The 19,421-nt window shown below is 40.6% G+C and overlaps 1 protein-coding gene across 1 annotated transcript in view; it reads right to left on the bottom strand.

The window, feature by feature from the left end:
• The window catches only part of CTNNA3 (catenin alpha 3), a 917,365-nt gene that overhangs the window by 19,986 nt on the left and 877,958 nt on the right, over nt 1-19,421 (bottom strand). Inside the window, exon 15 of the mRNA XM_073353443.1 lies at nt 6,951-7,056. Within this exon, the coding sequence (XP_073209544.1) occupies nt 6,951-7,056 (106 nt within the window). The remainder of the gene's footprint in view (nt 1-6,950; nt 7,057-19,421) is intronic.

Genomic DNA, 19,421 nt, shown 5'->3' on the forward strand with positions numbered 1-19,421 from the left:
ACTGCTATGGCAGTGTGAAGGGGTTATTGAATCCCGATACACTGCCGGAGCAGTATGAAGTAGCCTTACTGTAAAGGCCAATACAGTCTTTGAGAGATTTGTTTGTAGTTTTTTTTTTTACTGTAGATACCATGAAAATATAGTCAGTTTCCTTTGATGGAACAGTGTGTCAATACTAGTATTTTTTTAAAAAAAGATACACTTCAACCAATTGTGGTAGGCCTGACCTTTTGCTGTTCATGGTATTCTTACTGTTAGAAAATACTGGTGATGTCAGTATCAGTAGAACATAAAGGCCCATCCAAGTTTCTGCTGTTGAAGAGAAATGACTCCAGTGTGTCTTCCACAATGATGCATGTTATACACAAAGATCCTTTGATATAAAATCCACAATAGGTAACACTATGAAGGAGCATCAGACTGCTTAATTCATGAGATACCTCGGGGAAAACCCTGGTCCTTCTAAAATCACTGGTACTTTTCCCAGTGAGGCCAGGATTCACTCCACAGGATTACAGAGCAGAATTTAAAATTCTATTTATGAATTAAAAAACTGTATGCTTGAGATTTAGAAAAAGAAAGCCAGGAACAATCACAAGTTAAAAAAGTGAATCACTGGCTTGTAAACCTGAGAGATTCAGCACTTCCTCCTAGATCTGGGGGAAAAAAAAGAAAAAGCAAATTTGGTACTGCTTTTTGGCCTCAATGCACATTGTAATTAATGAGTTTAACACTGCTATCACAGTACAATGTAGCCAGCTTGTGTAAACATTGTTTATTTCTTTAATTGCAGTTCCATAAAATCTGTCCTTCCAGTCATAAACAGCTGTAAGCATCAGGACTAACTGTATGGATATGAAATATTTTGACTGGAACCATCTATTCAGTCCTCTACAGTTTTTTGTAAAATGACCTGTGATATTTATTTCCACTTGGGCAGATCCCAGAGATGGGCAGATAGGACTTCAGTGTAATCTCTCATTGACTTCAAAGAGCAGTAAAATTGATCATATAAGTCTCCAGTGCAGAGGCAATGGTATTTAAAATCCAATGTATGTTTAAATAGGATGAACAGTGAGTGGCAAAATTTGCAGATGGCACCATATTATTAGGATAGGTAAAATTAGACAAGTATATTGTAAAGTCCAGAGACATAACGAAGCTAGAAAAATGGATAGCATGATATCAGTGTTGACCAATACACATTTGAAGGAATAATTTTAATTACTGATACACATTACTGAGTTCTAAAGTAACTGTAACCACTCTGAAAAAAGGCCTGGATCACTGTGGATAACTTAGCGGAAAGCTCTGCTAAGTGTGCCATGGAGGTAAAATAAAAAAAGGTTATAACATATAACAGGTTAGAAAATACCACTGAGAATATTATAATACCATTATATTATTTGTTAAGACTTCACCTTGAGTGTTCTGCTTTGCTCACCCCATCTGAAAACAATATATCAAATAGAAAGGTTCCAGAGATAGGCAACATATATGATGAGAAGCATGGAAAACTTCCATATAAGGAAAGATTGGAAACATTAGGTCTGTTCAGTGAGAAGATGAAAAGTTATGGGTATGGTAGAGATCTATACAATAATGAATTTCATGGAGAAGGCCATTAACCTTTTCTCATAATAGAATTAAAAATGGAGTAGCCAGTGAAACAAAGGCACCACATCCAAACGTGACAAATATTTTCCACAACTCAAACCTGTGGAAGTCATTACTAAATGATATGATTGAACCAAGAGCTCAATGGCATTCAAAAAATGATGAGACATTTATGTAGATAATCCGAGTTACATTAAACATGATAAAATGATACAAGGGACATAAACCCTCATGCTCAGGGATTAAGTAGCCAATTATTATTAACACATGTTAGAAAGCAAATTCCTTTCTGGGCAGGTTATTCCATTAGGGGTTTCCTACACATCCTTCTGAAGTATCTAGTATTGGCCACTATTACATACCAGACTAGATGGACCAATGGTCTGTTCTAGTATGGTAATTACTATGTTCCTAGCATTTATCATCCCAGAGAACAACTGCTAGTTACCAGTTTAATTTCTCACACTGAGAAATAAGTTTCAGTTAGATATAGTGGCAAATTATAAATGGGTTGATTAGAGAGACAAGAATAACAGCTCTGTGTAGCTTGAAAGCTTGTCTCTTTCACCAGCAGAAGTTGGTCGAGTAAAATATATTACTTCACCCCCCTTGTCTCTCTAATATCTTGAGAACAACACGGCTACAACAACACTGCAAACAAAAGGGTTTGATTCTGTACCTATTCAAGTCAATGGAATCCTAAATTCAACCAGAAGATTGGCAAGGAGTGGAGGAGGTTTACAGAAATAATATCTGTGTAAGATCCTCCACATGGTTTGAGGATGAGTTAGTTGTGAATACAGTGAAACCTATATTGAAAATCAAGGTGAAAAAGTAGTTCCATTAGCTGCTGGCAGAACGGTAACACAAAAGATCAATAAAAGTTATTCTGCAGGAAACTTTGACCATAAGTTTATTGGGTTTTGATTTTACTACTTTACCAAAGAAATAAATGTGACTTCCTTTGCACTTGAACTGAGTTTAGTGATGATTAATGCGATGTATCACAGTAGTAGTTTGCAGTATGTTCTCAGTAGATGTACATACATTCAAAATATTTGTTTAATGTAACATTTAACATTGCTGATTGTCTCTTATTTATCAGATAATCATTTTAAAGAATTTGTTGTTAATCTCATTTTTAGGACAGTTTGTTTATATGCATGTGTGACAGACCCAGACTAGTGGGGTACAGGAGTCTGGTCGAAGGCAAATATACTGGCCACTGGATGAATAGTTTTCTGTTCCCTGAGTGACCAGAGCAGGGGCTGCCCTAGAGCAATCAGGAACCTGCTAGAACCAATTAAGACAGGCACGTCAATTAAGACTCCTGAAGCCAATTAAGAACTTACTAGATTCAATTATGGCAGGCAGGCTAATCAGGACACCTGGTTTAAAAAGGACCTACCATCAGTTAGTGGGGGAGGGAATGCTGCTGGAGGACTGAAGAGTACAAGTGTGATCAGGCTTCAGGAGGAAGATCCTGCAGTGAGGATAAAGAAGGTGCTGGGGGAAGGCGATGGGGAAGTAGCCCAGTGAGTTATAGCTGTCACACAGCTGACACATGGGACATTGTAGACAGCTGCTATCCACAGGGCCTTGGGCTGAAACCCAGTGTAGAGGGTGGGCCTGAGTTCCCCTCATCCCCCCAATTCCTGATTGGACACAGGAGGAGTTGACCTGGTCTGTGACAAACACCAGAAGGGAAGGTCTGATTTGGAAAAGGGATCTGGCCTGTCCCCGACCCACTAGGTGGGACACAGAGATTGCGGGGATTGTTCTCCATTTCCCCCATGCTGGTCAGTGATGAGGTTTGCTGAGTGAATGGCAGGTTTGAGCCTCTAGCAGAAGCAGCCAAACTGAGGGCTGCCATGAACCTCTGAGGTGAGCAAATCCGCCAAAAAGTGCAGGACCCACTAAGGCAGAGGAGGAATTTTGTCACTGCGTGGCATTTGTATCTTGATGAGGAGATTTCCTAACTATTAATATAATGTTTGGCCTTAATTCTTTAATTTCTAGAGCACAACAATTATTTAAATTTGAATTTTATATAGTATTGTGGGCATCTTCAACGACGACTTTAACCTCTAGCACATTCAATAAAAAAGAGATGTACTGGCTACTCTATGTTGCCATATGACTTTCAGGTCACAAATTAGACAAGTGATTTTAGACAACTGATTTAGAACAATCTTATGTTAACTAAGTTTGCTAATTATTTCTTTGTGACTAATGTGTTTTTACATTGTTACTCTACTGAGTATGTTCAGAGTTGTTAACCCTGAATCACCTTAATAATAAAAATGGGTTGCAATGTGACTCAATTATGCCAATTGTACAGCACCGTCACATTTATTTAAAAAGAATAAGAGAAAAAGTGTAGTATTAAGTGAGGAACAGTACTACCAAAGGTATTGTTCAGATGGAGAACCTGTAAGATTCACTTAATGTAATTCATGGGAAATTTTTCCAGCTGAAAAACTACATGAACTAAAAGAGTTTCACAATTCTCAATTTTGATTCTCTGAAACCGCATGCAGCCTGAACCAAAATCATTCATTTGAAACTACTGTTCTTTATTAACTGCAAAAGGTCAAAGAGCTACAGCACTGATTCTTCATTACACAGCAATTGCTTATTTCAGCTTTTCTCTCACTTTTGAAGCTAGACAAAGGAAATAAACTAGGGGGTTTGGATACGGAAAACACTATCCTACATTACTGTTGTTCTCTTAACTGCAAAGGCAGTCAGACTAATATATTTGGGCTACAGGAGGATTGTGAATAGCAAAGTGATGTGGTCTAATTAAATGACAATAGATGTGATAACAAATAAAAGTGATTTAGTTATTCTCAGTTCAGGCTGCAGCTTTCTGAACTGCATAGGATGTGGTGAATAGAAACATAGTTGAGAGAAATATGTGCTCATAAATTCATGCTGATAACAATATTTTCAACAATTATTTAGTGTGCCAAAGGAGTAGACAGCATTTAGAGCTTTGTTGAAAAGAAAATAGGGAAAACAATTTAATGTTATTTAGAGCTTATTTTTGGTTCAACAGAGGAAAAATCCCTTCCGTACACACCTTTTGTTTTGCAGTACATAATTTAATCCTAATTTAAGATCCAGTTTTAAGCTACATATAAAATGATAACATTGTAGGTGAAATTATAAGACAAGTAGTAAAATGGTGGAAAAGAAAGTTATTTCACTGAAGCTTAGTTTTCTGTTATTAAACATCTTGACTGAAAAATAGTTTACAAGTCTTGTCTTTAGATTTGATGTCACATTTTACTCTGCAACGTATCTGTGACAGTCATTCTTAAACCCCAATATACAATTGCTAAAGAGAATCTTGAGAGAAAAAAGGAACCATGCTCTAGCGTAGTGCAGATGGTGAAAGGATGTATATGCTGAAAGAACTTCTGTCAAGACCCGAAAGAGGGATGACTCCTCTACCTTCCTACTTAATTGTTTCTCTGAACACAAGTGCACAAACTAATAATGTATACCTTTTGAAGTGTTTACTTAACTGGAGTCTTGAGAATAATGTGGCATAGGACAAGAAAGATGAACAATCTGCTGCTGTTACATATGTTGTATAATCAGAGGTGAAAGTAAGCTGGTACGGTACTGGCAGAGGGCAGCTTCCCCAGGCCAGCAATTTAAAAGGGCCCTGAGCCCCCAGCCGGAGCCCATGGCCCTTTAAATCTCCGTCAGAGCCTCAGGGCTCCCGTCTGCCACTATAGCTACTGCTACCATGAGGTTCCGGTGGTGATTTAAAGAGCCTGGGGCTCCTGGCCGCCACTATCACAGCCAGAGCCCCAGGCCCTTTAAATCACTGCCGGGACCCCGGGGTAGTGGTGGCGATTTAAAGGCCTGGGGATTTAAAGGCTCCGCCCCTTCGGCCTGAAGCCCTGCCCCTTCTGGTTAAGCCCTCTAAATCCCACCCCCCCAGCTCAAGACCCTGGTCCTGCATACCGGTAAGTCCTTTAAGTTACTTTCGCCGCTGCATATAAATAAATAAGAGCCACATGCTACACCATGAAGATACTCAAAACTGAGGGAAAGATGGGTAGTGTGTTAGAAAGTAGAAGAGCAGAGACTCTGGGCCATGTTTGCTTGGACATGTAAGACAGCCACAAAGTTGCTGCTTGATGGCCAGGATGGGGCGGTACTGGGAATCGAATGCCCCAGCTAGATAAGGACTAAGGACTGGCTCCTCCTGTGTGGTACGGTTGCATTACACTGCATTGCTTACTGGCACAATCTAGTCCTAAAGCCTGTTTCACTGGGGAAGATCACCTCAGTGAAGAGGTGGCACACAGCTAATGTAGGGTCTCTGCTTACTCACCTTCCATGCTGCCAGCTCAACAAGGAAAAGGGCACATGGCCTGGACACCTGTGAGCTATGCGGATGCTGGGATGTTTTTTTAAACTATCTGGGTCTGTTGTAATCCATCATAAATTAGAGCAACCCTCATGTTGTTCTAACACATCACTTTGGGACAGTCTTGCACAGAGCAGTACCAGGATCAGGGGAATGTAATGGCAAGCTCTCCGTCACTTTTACACATATTTGCTCTGTGTAATTGAATTTTAGGATCTGGCCCTAAAACTTTCCACCGGACTGCCACATAGATTGACTCCAGTCCAAACTGCATGAATTCCCCTTTTTCAGCACTATGCCCTGCAGAGGTGTCATAACGGACACCTGTCCTGGGCAGCCCACAGCACATAGTGGTGATTGCTAAAAGAAAGGGAAGCAAGGCTTGAAGACAGCACAGAGGAGCATCAGTCACATTCTATTTCTTAGAAACCACTGGTCTGAACATTCATGTTACATTCACCTAGTGTGATGTGAACCCTGTCTCGTTAGAATTAGAATGATATATATTCCCTGCGAGTACTCAAACCCCTAAGCACTATTCTTTAGACTAGCGGAGGGCAAAGCTTTGACTATACTGTAGAATATTTGTATAAAAGCCCATATGACTTCAATTGTTGTTGAAGACAATGGGGGGGTCTTCATAAATATGTTTTACCATGCAGCTAAAACTTTGCATTCTGTTTAGTTTAGCAACAGGAGTCGCACTTAGGTTTAGAGAACCAATACACACATTTGGGGGGGATTAAGGAAGGATCTAGAAAATCTGAGACCCAAAGATCCATGGGAGATGTGGTCAGTGCCAGAGAGTGAGGGAGAAAGAATAGGAAAGGCAGATCTAGACATGCTAGGCATACTTTTGCAAAGTGACCTTTTAGTTGGCTGGATTGAATCTGGGGCTGATTTAATCTTAATACACCTCTGCACCAAACCTTAAATGAAATACCTGGTTAGCAATCTGTCGCGCCAGCACATCCATCCTGGATCCAGACTCTGAAATCATCTTTGCTGCGTTGATCACATCAGATGTATTCTTCAGTGGGCCTCTGCCCCTTAAAATGAAACAAAGTTTATTTAATCATATAGCATATAGGAATATAGTACCCATGAAAAATAGGGAGGGAAAAAACTTTAAATAAAACAACTCATTCAGAATTAAAACCAAACCTTATTAGAGGTTCAATCAACATGATTTAATTTATGCCCCACAATCCTGTACTTCATCGCTTCAGCTGGAAGAGGAAGCATTAGAATAGTGTCACACAATATTACTACTTTTGGCCTGGTCAAAACACAATGTATTAGAAAATTTCACCAACAAAATCACTCAAACTAAAACCTTGAGTATATGACATTTCCAACCCAAAGAGGTTGGACTACTTTCAGATAAACATACAAAAGGTGTGGACATTTAGCCAAACCTCAGAATTAGAAATGAGCAAGTACGTGAAAAAATGTGATCATTTTCTCAAATAAAAAAATTGAATTTGCTTTCCCTGTGTTCAAATCACTTTTGCATTCACTTTCCATGAGTATTCAAGTGACTGAGTTCAGTGGAATGGTTGCAAAAGCACTGAATTTTAGGTAAATTTTGAAACAGTAAATGTGGGTATTTGCTCTGGAAACTTAATTCTAAGACTTATACTTATCCAATAAGGAAACAGAAACAATATAATATGAAATATGCTCCAGTAAAAACTCACCAATACAGATCAAGTTTCAGACATCAAATACTTTTGGTACTTCAAAAATAATCTACAGACTGACAATTAAACTCACAGATGATTTGAAGAACGATTTCAAATTTGAGACCCCTAAGATGCATGACAGGAATTTGCAAGGAGACTGCATTTTGTTATTATTATTATTTTATTATAGTGCCTATGAGCACCAGGACCTCGTTCTATGATGTACTAAACAAACACAGAAGAAAAAAGATAATCCCTGCCCCAAAATTAGTTCTTACACATTATTTGGTCAGACATTTTGAGGGTTACTTTTCTGTGAAGAGAAGTGTAATTATAAAGGTTGTGTGAGTTGCGTTTTTAAACTGTGTGACCTAAGTGCAAATTGTCCAAAAAAGACAAATTAGTAATAGCAGTAGTACTTAAAGCAGTTATTTGACACCCATCACCAGGATATCTGATCTTTATGTTATATCTCAGCATATTTAATATTGAAATATGGATGTTTCTTCAATTTAAAATAAACCTTATGTACTATTTCATTATTCTTCACGCAAATATCAAAATACACCATACAGAGTACCTAAGTGAAATGCACCTTATCAAAACAGACTTTGCTTTTCTACCAGTTTCATAGAAAGACATTTAATTTCATTGTTATCAAGCATCTATAGAGAACTTAAACATGTACAATGCTAGCTAGGCTTCTTAAAGGCAATGCATTAAATTTTAAAGTCTGCAACACTGGACAAAAGTTACCTTAATAATTGTACTTCAGAGTACAGATAATGGGAATAATATGCCATTTTGCTTAGAGGCACAGTTTTTAGTGTAATGAGCCAAATGAGCCAAACCATTGCAGTAATTTTTTTCATTTAGCCTCCAACATACTCATGCAAAAATCATATGCAGTAAAAATACCTAAATAGTGATGATAATACACTGTGACATATAATGATTAATCTCTTACTTGTGTTGTTAATTAAATGCATTGTTTGGCAAAGAACTACTTATTGATCCTTGAACAGAAATCGTATTTTACAAACTACAATTCCTTATTATTCCAAACTATCAAGACAATATCTGAAGAAAGCTACAATTACATAGATTTTTGAATTATTTCCATTGTACTGCTGTACAGAAAGCAATTTTATTATGGAAAAACTATTTAGTGATTTGATTTAAGTTATAAATGAAAAAATGCTGTAATTCAAAGAAAAAACAGAAAACAAGCAAATATGATCCCTTATGTAAAAGTCCCAATAATTTAAACTTTACCTTCATCTTTTAACCTTTATTTGCCTTTCCTGAATTTTCCCTTTGTTTCATGTTTGCACAAGTGGCCATTAAAGGCTATTTCTCCCCCCCGCCCCAAGTTTAGTTTGCTCGTCATTATTTTAGTTATCGTAGGGAAACATGCAGGGGCCACAATCAGGGCCAGTTACTGGGGTCTGTACAAACACAGGAAATCATGGTGTCTCTCCTGAAGAGCTTACAAGCCAATATAAGCTGAAAGATAAAAACTGAATGTAACTAACAGTGGGCGAGGAGGGAGAGCGAGGATAACAGTAGTCAATGACTGTTTCTTCGGCCATGTCTATGTTACCACTTTATGTCGGCAAAATTTATGTCACTCAAGCGGTAGTGTGCTCAGCGCTATGTCACTGGGAGAGCTTCTTCTGCCTCTCCTGCTGACATAGCTACTGCTGTTTGTTGGAGGTGGTTTAATTTTGTCAATGGGAGAGCTCTCTCCCGTCAGCATAGAGCAGCTACACAAGAGATCTTACAGTGGCGCAGCTGCATCGGTAGAGCTGTGCCCCTGTAAGCTCTATAGTGTAGACGTAGCCTCAGTTTTCTTTGGTAACTGCTCAGAATGTAAATCCACTGCCTCTCTGATCCTAAGGGAGATTGTGTGGAGAGGGGCAGCCATAGATGTATGAATTAGAAATTACCTTCTCTCTCTCATCTGTTCTCTCCTAGCATCTTGCTGTTGGGAATAAAGCAGTTCCACCCCAATAAGGCCTTCACTCACTTCTCTGTATCCTCTTACTACAAATGTGGTAGAGATATTTACCTTGACTGTACAAGTCAGCAGGGGAAAGGAAGCAGATGACTGTCCCACTGAGTAGCTAGTGGCAAGTGTTGATATTCCTCTGTACCAACATTCTCTAAGAACTGACATGTCACACTTCTGTGTATTGTGGAGGATGTTAGACATAGTCCATGACCCACAACTGGATTGCGAACCAAATGCTTAGGAATGGAATCCATGAATAAATAGTGACAATGCCAGAAGAAACCAGTGCAAATTGTAATGGGAGGGCACAAAATACTTCAGGCAGAAGTATACTTTTCTAAATAGGGAAAATAAAATACTTCTAAAATACTTTTCTACATAGGGAAAAATAGTTTATTCTACATCTTCTATCTTTGGGTAAATCAAACTTTTTAAAACATAAAATCAGGTTTCATTCCACTGGGAAAACTACATATAGTGGGCTCAGTTTCTGCCCTTTTGTTATCTCATCCATTAAACTCTTAAAAAATATTTGAGGTGTTACCCCTAATCCATGAGGTCATCATGGTTTAAGGTGAACTTTTTAGTGTTATAGTGATTGGTGAAACACCCACCTTTTATGTACTCCAGTGCACAGTACATTGCATTTTAATAAATGCACCTGTGCAGGTGCTGATTTGACTGGGCTCAAGATGATCTAATGCCAGAATAACTGACTCACAGTGCCACCCTCACCAATTAACTACTTGACACCAGTGAATCACAGTACCTAGGAAGGAAAAGACCTTTTAAATCATCTAATCCATTCCCCAGTAAGTGCAGGTCTCTAACAAGTTTTGAATTTACTAGGGTTTTGTCTGTCTAGTTTTAAAGGGTGACAAACCATTTCCCTTAGAAGATTGTGCCATGGAGTAATAAATCTCCCTGTCAGGAAGTTTTACCTGATATTTAGCCTACATTTTCTCTCTCAACTTCATTTCATTAGAACAAGTTCTTTTCTTATCCCTTGTACAAACTTAAATAAGGTTTGTCCTTTCTATGGCCAAATTCTGGAACCCTTATGCACTTTATGTTGACCTAGTGAATTCAGTGGGACTACTTGTGGAGAGAGGTACTATCCAAGGTGATAAGGATGGCAGAATCTGATCCTTAGCATTTACACACTTCAAGTATAAAAATCTGTTCTCATATTTTCTCTTACTTATCTCTTAGCTCAACTATACATATTTAACCCTCAGGACCTGTTCCCAAAAACACTAATGCATTTGCATAACTTTACACAAATGAGACATCCCTTTAAAGCCAATGGGACTACTTGTTTGTGGAAATGTAAACCCACACATAATCTGTGCATAATGGGACTGTAATCTTCCTGTGGTGTAACAATATGAGGCCACTGCACAGTGCAAACAGATCCAAATTCCACTTCCTTTTTTGTTACTATATCATATAGACATATATGACCTCTGTATTCACACCTTTCATATTATTGCAATATTTGTATAAAATATGCCTTGTGAGGTACCATTTGAATGCTAATACCATGCTAGTTATTAATATTGTAGAATCAATGAGTTAATGTTATATATGAGGTTATGAATTCCCTCTGTATGACATTACTGGAATATGTTTAAGACAAGACAGCCTAGGTCAGAGGTGGGCACACTATGGCCCCGCGGGATGGCCCTTGAGTTCTCGGTTTGGGAGACTAGCCCCCGGCCCCTCCCTGCTGTCCTCCCTTCCTCACAGCCTCAGCTAGCCGTGCCACCAGTGCTCTGGGCGACGGGGCTGCGAGCTCCTGCCGGGCAGCATGGTGGCATGGCTGGCTCCAGCCGGGCATGGTAAGAGAGCAGGGGGGTTGGATAAAGGGCAGGAGGTTCCGGGGGGAAGTCAGGGAACAGAGAGCGGGGAACGGGGGGGGAAGAGGGGGCGGGTTGGATAGGCATGGAAGTCCCAGGGGGCCTGGCAGGGGTTGGGAGTGTGGATAGGGGTCGGGGCAGTCAGGGAGCAGGGGGGGTTGGATAGGGGGTGGGGTCCTGGGAGGGGCGGTTGGGGCAGGGGATCCTGGGAGGGGGCGGTCAGGGAACAAGGAGCAGGGGGGGTTGGATGGGTGGGGGGCTCTGAGGGGGACAGTCAGGGGCGGGAAGTGGGAGGGGGTGGATAGGGGGTGAGAGCCAGGCTGTTTGGGGAGTCACAGCCTTTGCTACCCGGCTCTCCATATAGTTTTGGAACCCCGCTGTGGCCCTCAGGCCAAAAAGTTTGCCTATCCCTGGCCTAGGTAAAGGTGATAAACAGGTCTGTCCTACAGAAAAGAATGTGAGTTTACCTCAATATACACATTAGCAGTAAACAGAGCTATGGAGCTGAGCCAGCAGAGGTTATCCTGCACCTGACCTCCAGAGACAGAGAATTAACATGGCTCCTGCACCACACAGAACACTGAGTCCTCAGCAGGCCTTCCTGATTTGTAAGAGGGGAACAGAGAGAGAGAGAGAGAACATCTTTATCTTTCACCTTGGGAGACGGAAAAAAAAAACCCCATGCAATTTAAGCTCTGTAATAGGTCCTGGCCAAGCTGGCCAGGAGACTGTGGGTGAGAGAAACCATCTCAAATAAAAGCTGTATCTTGCTATATTAAGTTTTAGACTAAGCTTGTAATAATCTCTATTGTTATTTGTTTTCACTTGTTATTACGTAACCCATGCTGTTTTGTTAATAAATTTGTTTCCTTTTGATTATAAATCACTAGCACTGTGCAAATTCAGTAAAGTGTGTGCTTCTAGAAAGCTAACGGGTTGGAGTGTTTCACTGTCTCTGTAAAGGCAGAGAACCTAACACTTTCTCTGGGAGGCACCGGTCCCTGCAGTAGGATGATTTTTGCAGTGAATTCGGGACTGGAAAGGTCCTAAAGTCAGCCTGGAAGAGGTAACCAGGTTGGGCAAAGCCCTGCTTGTGGGCTGCTGGAAAGCTATTCAGGTCAAAGCTCTGGACCACAGCTACACAGCCACAAGACATCCAGGGTTACAAGGCAGATGGTGACCAAACCCCTCAGTGGCCTGGGTGAACCCAAAAATGTCACAGTCACCTGTCCAATTTGCTGGCTACTATCACCTCTAAGTCTCTTCTCACATTAGTGTTTTCCAGGTTTCTCCCTGGCATTTGGATTAGGCTTTTCCCCCCCCCCTAGGTGTTTTCCACGTGCAATCTCATTTTTCTATTTTCAATCTCTCTAGGTCCCTTTGCATATTTCTCTATCCTCAATTATCTTCAAAAGAAGGTCAAAATGTTCCCCTTACCAACTTTATTATGGCATTTACTGCAATTTGCTCCTCCTAGTGATTTCATTGTTCACAGCCTTCCAGTTCCATTACACCACTGGGCCACCCTGCCTCACAGTGTCGGGGCAGGGTTAGAGGGCCAAGATGGTGGGGAGATGCTGCAGTTTAGGACTACACCACAACTTCACAGCCAACAATACACAGTAAATGTCTTATGCTGACTCCTGGCATGGAAAGGCTAACATTTCCTTTTCATTTTAAAAATATGTATAATACTTGTTCACTGTTTGTTGAAAGAAGAAATTACCCTCATAGGCCTTAATCCTGCAGAGATTTACATATTGATTTCAGTGGGACTGCTCAAAGTATGTCTAGTATATATGAGAAAATGTGGTGTAGACAAGAATAGATCTGGGTCCCCAACAACATTTCCATGGGAGCTGTAGATTTGGTGAGTCACTGTTAACACAAATACAAGTTTCAAAACTAATATGAAGTTTTCTCTTAAGTAGCATAATTCACTCTGAACATCTTTCTGGGTATAGAATATATATGGATTTGGGTTTCCTTTGTTATTTCTTCCAGTTTTCGGAATGTCATCTAAAAGTTTACATATTTGTATCTGCAAATCCCAAACTCAGTATTATGCATGAAAAGGAGCCATACAAAGTGGCATATAGAAGATCTCTGCTGAAACTTTTGCTTCTTAAAAATAAATTGAATTTCTTTTTTATGGCTATCACTGATGTAAAAGATATTGACCTAAAACATATGAGAAAATAGATAATGTTAACCCTATAAAATGTACTCAGAGAGGAGCCATGAAAATGTATTTTAGGCAGTTCTGAGCAGAAGGCATCCAATGACTTAACACTACTTTCCAAAAATTTTCTTGTCCACTTTCCTGAGGAATATAAGAAGTTTTGTTGACAGACAAATGAAATATCATTAGTGTCTTCATTACCATCATCCTTAGGATAAGAGTGGGTGAATAGATTTTAATGCCTGGGCTGGTACATTTTCATGACAATTATTCAAGGCTATGTTAGCAATAGAGCTGACCAGAAGATGACACTTCCATTTTGCAGCTTCTTTTGAGGTTACAGAATTTGCTTTCCATCACCTGGAGGAGGTGGCAGAGTGAACCTGATACACCATACCCCGGTGGTGAGGGCACTGGCCTGGGATGTAGGAGATCCAGTTTTAAGTCTGTCTGCTTGATTCAGAGTCATCTGGGATGAAAAAAAATTGGTTCAAATTCAGACAGAGAGGAGACCTGAATCTGGCTCACTTACATTGCAGACCAGCATGCTAATATTTCAACCAGCTGTAGTTAGCAATTTATTGTCCAGGTATTTTATCTATACCATTTAATATAGCAGCTCTTATACGCAAAGAGAGCCTTTCCCTTAACTAACACACTTTGGCTTCTTGAAGCTTTTTTGAAAAAGGCAAAACAAATTACATTTTGTTATCATAGTAACACCATTGGGGGCAGAGGGTGTTTTTAATCAGGCTGAGTCTCCAAAAGGCATTTAGGAGACCTCATCAAATCTATCCTATAAGATTTGTGGGATTTGTACAGGTAAGAGATTTTTTTTGGGGAAAAATACAACCAAAACCCCCAAGAAGTATGTTTAGCTTAAGGCAAGAAAATACTAAAAGACAAAAACATTCTGTCACCAGTGGGTGAACGCTTTTCATGAAGTGATCACTCTGTATCTGACCTTTCAGTCCTCATCCTCAAAGGAAGACTGCCTCAAAAGACAAGCCTGGGGCTTATATACATTACTCCGGTAGACACTAAAAATCATGGACTGAACAAAGATACCGGATTTATGGCTTATTACAACAATCTGTAACCCACTAATCCCCTCTTTTTTGTCCTATTCATGGACCACTCTTCCTTGGATGGTCCCTTACAATATATGCTATCTACTTTTATGCTAAACAATCTTTTCCATCTTGCATTAGCTGTGAGGCTGGGAATACCTTTCCCAGACCTGAAGAAGAGCTCTGTGTGGCTTGAAAACTCATCTCTCCCACCAACAGAAGGTGGTCCAAAAAAAGATATTACTGCACCCACGTAGTCTCTTTAATATCCTGGGACCGACACAGCATATAAAAACAGCCAAGTAAGAGTTTAGATTTTTCCCTTTACACTAAATAGGCAAAAAAAGCCGAATTGACCTATTTATCTGTGTATGGAGAATTCTTCACACAGCTGTAATGTGACTGTGGGCAAAACAATATTAAAATAAAATACAATTTAACAAAAATCCATAACAATAATTAAATCCTTTAATACAACACTGTTTAGTTGATTGCGTATTGCCAAGTACTCTTAGTTAAAGCAATTTTCCTATCAGTGCTATTCTCTATCAATCAGTATAAATTCATATCACAAATGTCACTTTTCTTGTTTGCATAGTAAACACTAGCATTTTAATCTGTTTGAATAATCAAAGTGGTGCTTTCCGTGCCTTCTTGGTTGCAAAGATTTGAACGGCTTCCTGAAGGTCCACAGTCTGGGCCAGCTCATACTCTATTGAGATGGTTGCAACGCCGACCAGCCACTCCTGTGTCATTGTGGAGCGTAGGTGTGTTTTTATTAACTTCAGCTTGGAGAAGCTGCATTCTCCACTGGCAACTGTTACAGGAAGTGTTAGAAGTATGCACAAAGCAACAAAAGCATTTAGAAAGAGGGTGGTCATCTTATTTGTGCACATATATTCCAGAACAGCCTTTGGAGTTGATCCTGCTGAAATATATCTTGAAAGTGCTTTCAGTTCTCACCTAAATCACTGACATCAATATCGCGCATGCCATCATAAGTCAACGCTGTCTCTAGTGCTCTGCATTGCTGGTGTAGGTCTTCTTCAGGTATAGTGAGAGTTTTGGAATATCATACAACATCCCAAATATACTGCTGTGTTCCTTGAGCTGCATGAAACGTTCAACTGACTGTATTGCACAATCTAGCACCTAGTTAAAGAATTCAACTTTGAATTATTGTTTGGGGTCTCTTATGGGATTATCCCGTGCCTCGTAATCAAAATGTCTTCTTCTTCGGTGACTCTTGTATTCTTGAATGGGTGGGAAAATAGCCTTGTCCAGTTGTTCCATTGCTCCAGATATATCAAGGTCAACACCTTGGAGTCTCTTGCTTACAACATTTATTTCAAACAGGATGTCATGCCACAACACTAAGCCACACAGAAATTTGAAGTTATGTATGTTTCTGGAGATTCCATTTCCCTCTGCCACTGTTCTCCCATGAACAGTTCCTGTCCTAGCACTATCCTCCATAATGGCAACTGTGGCATCATCTATCTTCCCCCTTTGGTGTTTGATAGGGTTTATCGCCTCCACTCGACTTTCCCATTTTGTGGCACTCAGTGGTTTCAGTGTCAGAGAGGATGTTCCCAGATGTTGCTTCAAAATTTGCCATCGATGAGTTGATGCTGAGAAAAATACATAGATGCTTTGAATTATATTAAAAAATTCAGCAGCCTCACTAGAAGCTGATGCTGCATCACTGACCACCAAGTTCAATGAATGAGAACTGCATGGGACAAAAAAAAACCTCGAGGGTTTAACTCTCGCATCAGTGTCTGCACTCCTCTGTTCTTTCCTCTCACGTTGGCACCATTATCGTAACCCTGACCTCTCATGTCAGCTATGGCAATTCCCATATCTTCCAGCTTTTTAAGAAGCACATTTGTCATACCAGCTCCTGTAGTATCATCAATGTCAATAAATTCTAGAAAATGCTCTGACACTCACCGTTGTAGGGACATTTTCACTAGGTTCTGTTGTTGTTACAAAATGCACAGTTAAAGTCATTTGTTCCATATGGCTGATGTCAGGTGTGCAGTCCAGAAGAACAGAGTAATATCTTGCTGACTTCAGATCTGCCAGAATCTTCTGTTTGACTTTTGTTGCCCATGACTGTATGATCTCATTTTGAATTGTTTTTCCAAGGTAGTGGTGTGTGTACATTTCTTGGGTGGTGACTCTTCTTAGATGCTCCTGGAGTACAGCATCAAACTCAGCCATCAGCTCCACAATTTTAAGGAAGTTCCCATTGTTTGGCACATACAGCTGATCTGAAGCGCCATACAGTGCTAGGTTTTGGGTAGCAAGTATTCTCACAATGGCAATGAGCCTTTTCAGAACATTTTGCCAGTAAAGAGACTGATACAATCTTCTTGATGCTGATCATCTGTGGTGGCCTTTAACCTTAGTCTCATCTCAAGCTCTTTCCACCTATGGAATGCTCTCTGGTGATCTGTTGCCTTCTCATGCCAGATTTCTAGCCAGATTTTTCCAGTCCTTTGTTCCTGTGGAACCCAATGTGGTTGGAACATTAGACTGGAAGACTTTGCAATGAAAACAGCATGCAGCATTCTGGGTTTTTGAGTACATAAGCCATGGCCTCTCCACTTTGTGGAGAGTCCACAGTCCTGGATCATCTAGACTTAAGGAACTAAACTCAGCAGCAGCTGTTTCTTGCACCTCCACCACACTCTTCTCTGATCTACACTTTTCTTCAGGAATGTGCACGGTTACATGCATTTGAGATGGAGATATGGATGCTGCAGTAGCTGCCAGGTCACCTGCACTCTGACTAACTGGAAGATCAGCCATCTCCTCACTACTCACATGTTCTTTGGGGCCAGAAGGCTCACCGTGAACATTCGTGTCTATGCATCTCAGGAGAGCTCCTTCCTGCTTAGATAGGAAAGCTTCCTTTGCTTGCTTTCTTTTTCTGAATGCTGCCCCAGAGGGGCGTTTTCTTCTTTCACTCATGACTGCTGTTCTGTGCCAGCTAAAGTGGCTCTCAATACTCAGTTGAAGGGGACAAACAAGCAGACTGGTAGCAGGGCCTGAGTGAGGGAAGATATCAGCGTCTTAAGGGCCTAACTGGCTCCAATTCTTCAGTTGACTGCCTGTTCTTCTCCAGTGCGTTCAGGGAAGCAGCAGGACACAGGAAGCTCCCTGAGAAGCTATTGTTAATCAGTCCAGGCTCCTGGGGGCTGTTAGAGAGGTACATAAGAGGCTCCTCCTCCTCTCTCTCCCTGCAGCTCCTGCTGCTTTCTGTTATTTCTTCTCACCTTTTCTCCTGCCTGCCATGTCTCTTGTGCCCTCCTTCCTCCAGCCCAGTACTCCACCATCTCTGCGCATCTAGAGCAGAGAGAATACATATGCACCAGCAGCAGATACAATTTGGGTCCTAGTGGCGTCCACCCCCACAGTCTGGCACCTGAGGCAGCTGCCTTAGTTCGCCTCATGGTAAGGCCCAGCCCTGTACCATAGGAGCCTCCTAGGAGCTATTACACTGGTGAGGATAACCAGTGTGCACTGGCCATGATCATTCTCACCTCTAGACTTCCCCTTCTGCCAGGAAGGGCAAGAGCCAGGTGGTATTCCCTTACACAAGGAAATACATTTTAAAACAGATTGGTGCTCCTTTTGTGCCACAAAGATAATTTAGCATTGGGTGTGACCTGGCTCCAAATGTTACAAGATTAAGTAAAGCGAACAACAAACTTTAGATACCTAGACCTGTGGTATCAGTCAGGGATGTTTATGTTTCAGTGGTATCTTCCTAAATAGTTCTAGAACAGGTAAATAGAACTTGTATTTACAACCAGTCCACAGAACTGAAGCTCTGAAGGCTGGAGCTCCTCCTTTCTGTTTTTGTTCCTCTCTATTTCTGATTTTTTAAAAATATTCTGAGGTGGCACCGAGCATTCTCTCTGATGTTTGGATGGCTGGTTCTTGCTCACATGCTGATTGCCACATGTGGGGCTGGGAAAGTATCCTCCCTCCCACCCCCAGGTCCGGTTGGCAGTGACCTTGGGGGGGTTTCACCTTCCTGCTCAGAGTGTGGGTATGAGTCACTTGACAGGATTATCTGGGTATTTCTCACTTAATCATTTCCCTGTCACTGTGGGAGCCTTAGGCACTGGTGCACCTTGGTACCGCCTATTCTCTGCCAGTGCAGATTCTAATCTCCTGTGGGCTGTAATACTTTGGTCTAATTTCAATTGTTGGGCTTTGTATACAGGTGCTGGGAGGAGGTGGCAGCCTTTGATATACAGGAAGTCAGAACAGATGATCTGGTGGTCCCTTCCAGCCTTAAACTCTGTAACAATATTTTAAACAACAGATGTGCTGTACTTGGAGAAAGTAGTATTCAGCCTTGATTAAGACATTTTGAAGACAAGGTACTAGAAACAATTTAATTATATTTCAACCCAAAAGAACCACAGCCAAACAAGAAATCAAGTTATATTAACTAGATTTACTAATGTGACAAATCTACTTCAGAAAGTGATGGGAACAAGAAAAAGATGTAAATGATAAAGAAGATATCAGACAAAGAAATAGCCTCTAATGGATTTCATATCCTCTAATTCTTGGGCATAAGG

Source organism: Lepidochelys kempii, chromosome 7 (genome assembly GCF_965140285.1).
Source record: "Lepidochelys kempii isolate rLepKem1 chromosome 7, rLepKem1.hap1, whole genome shotgun sequence".
NCBI classification, from domain to species: Eukaryota; Metazoa; Chordata; order Testudines; family Cheloniidae; genus Lepidochelys; species Lepidochelys kempii.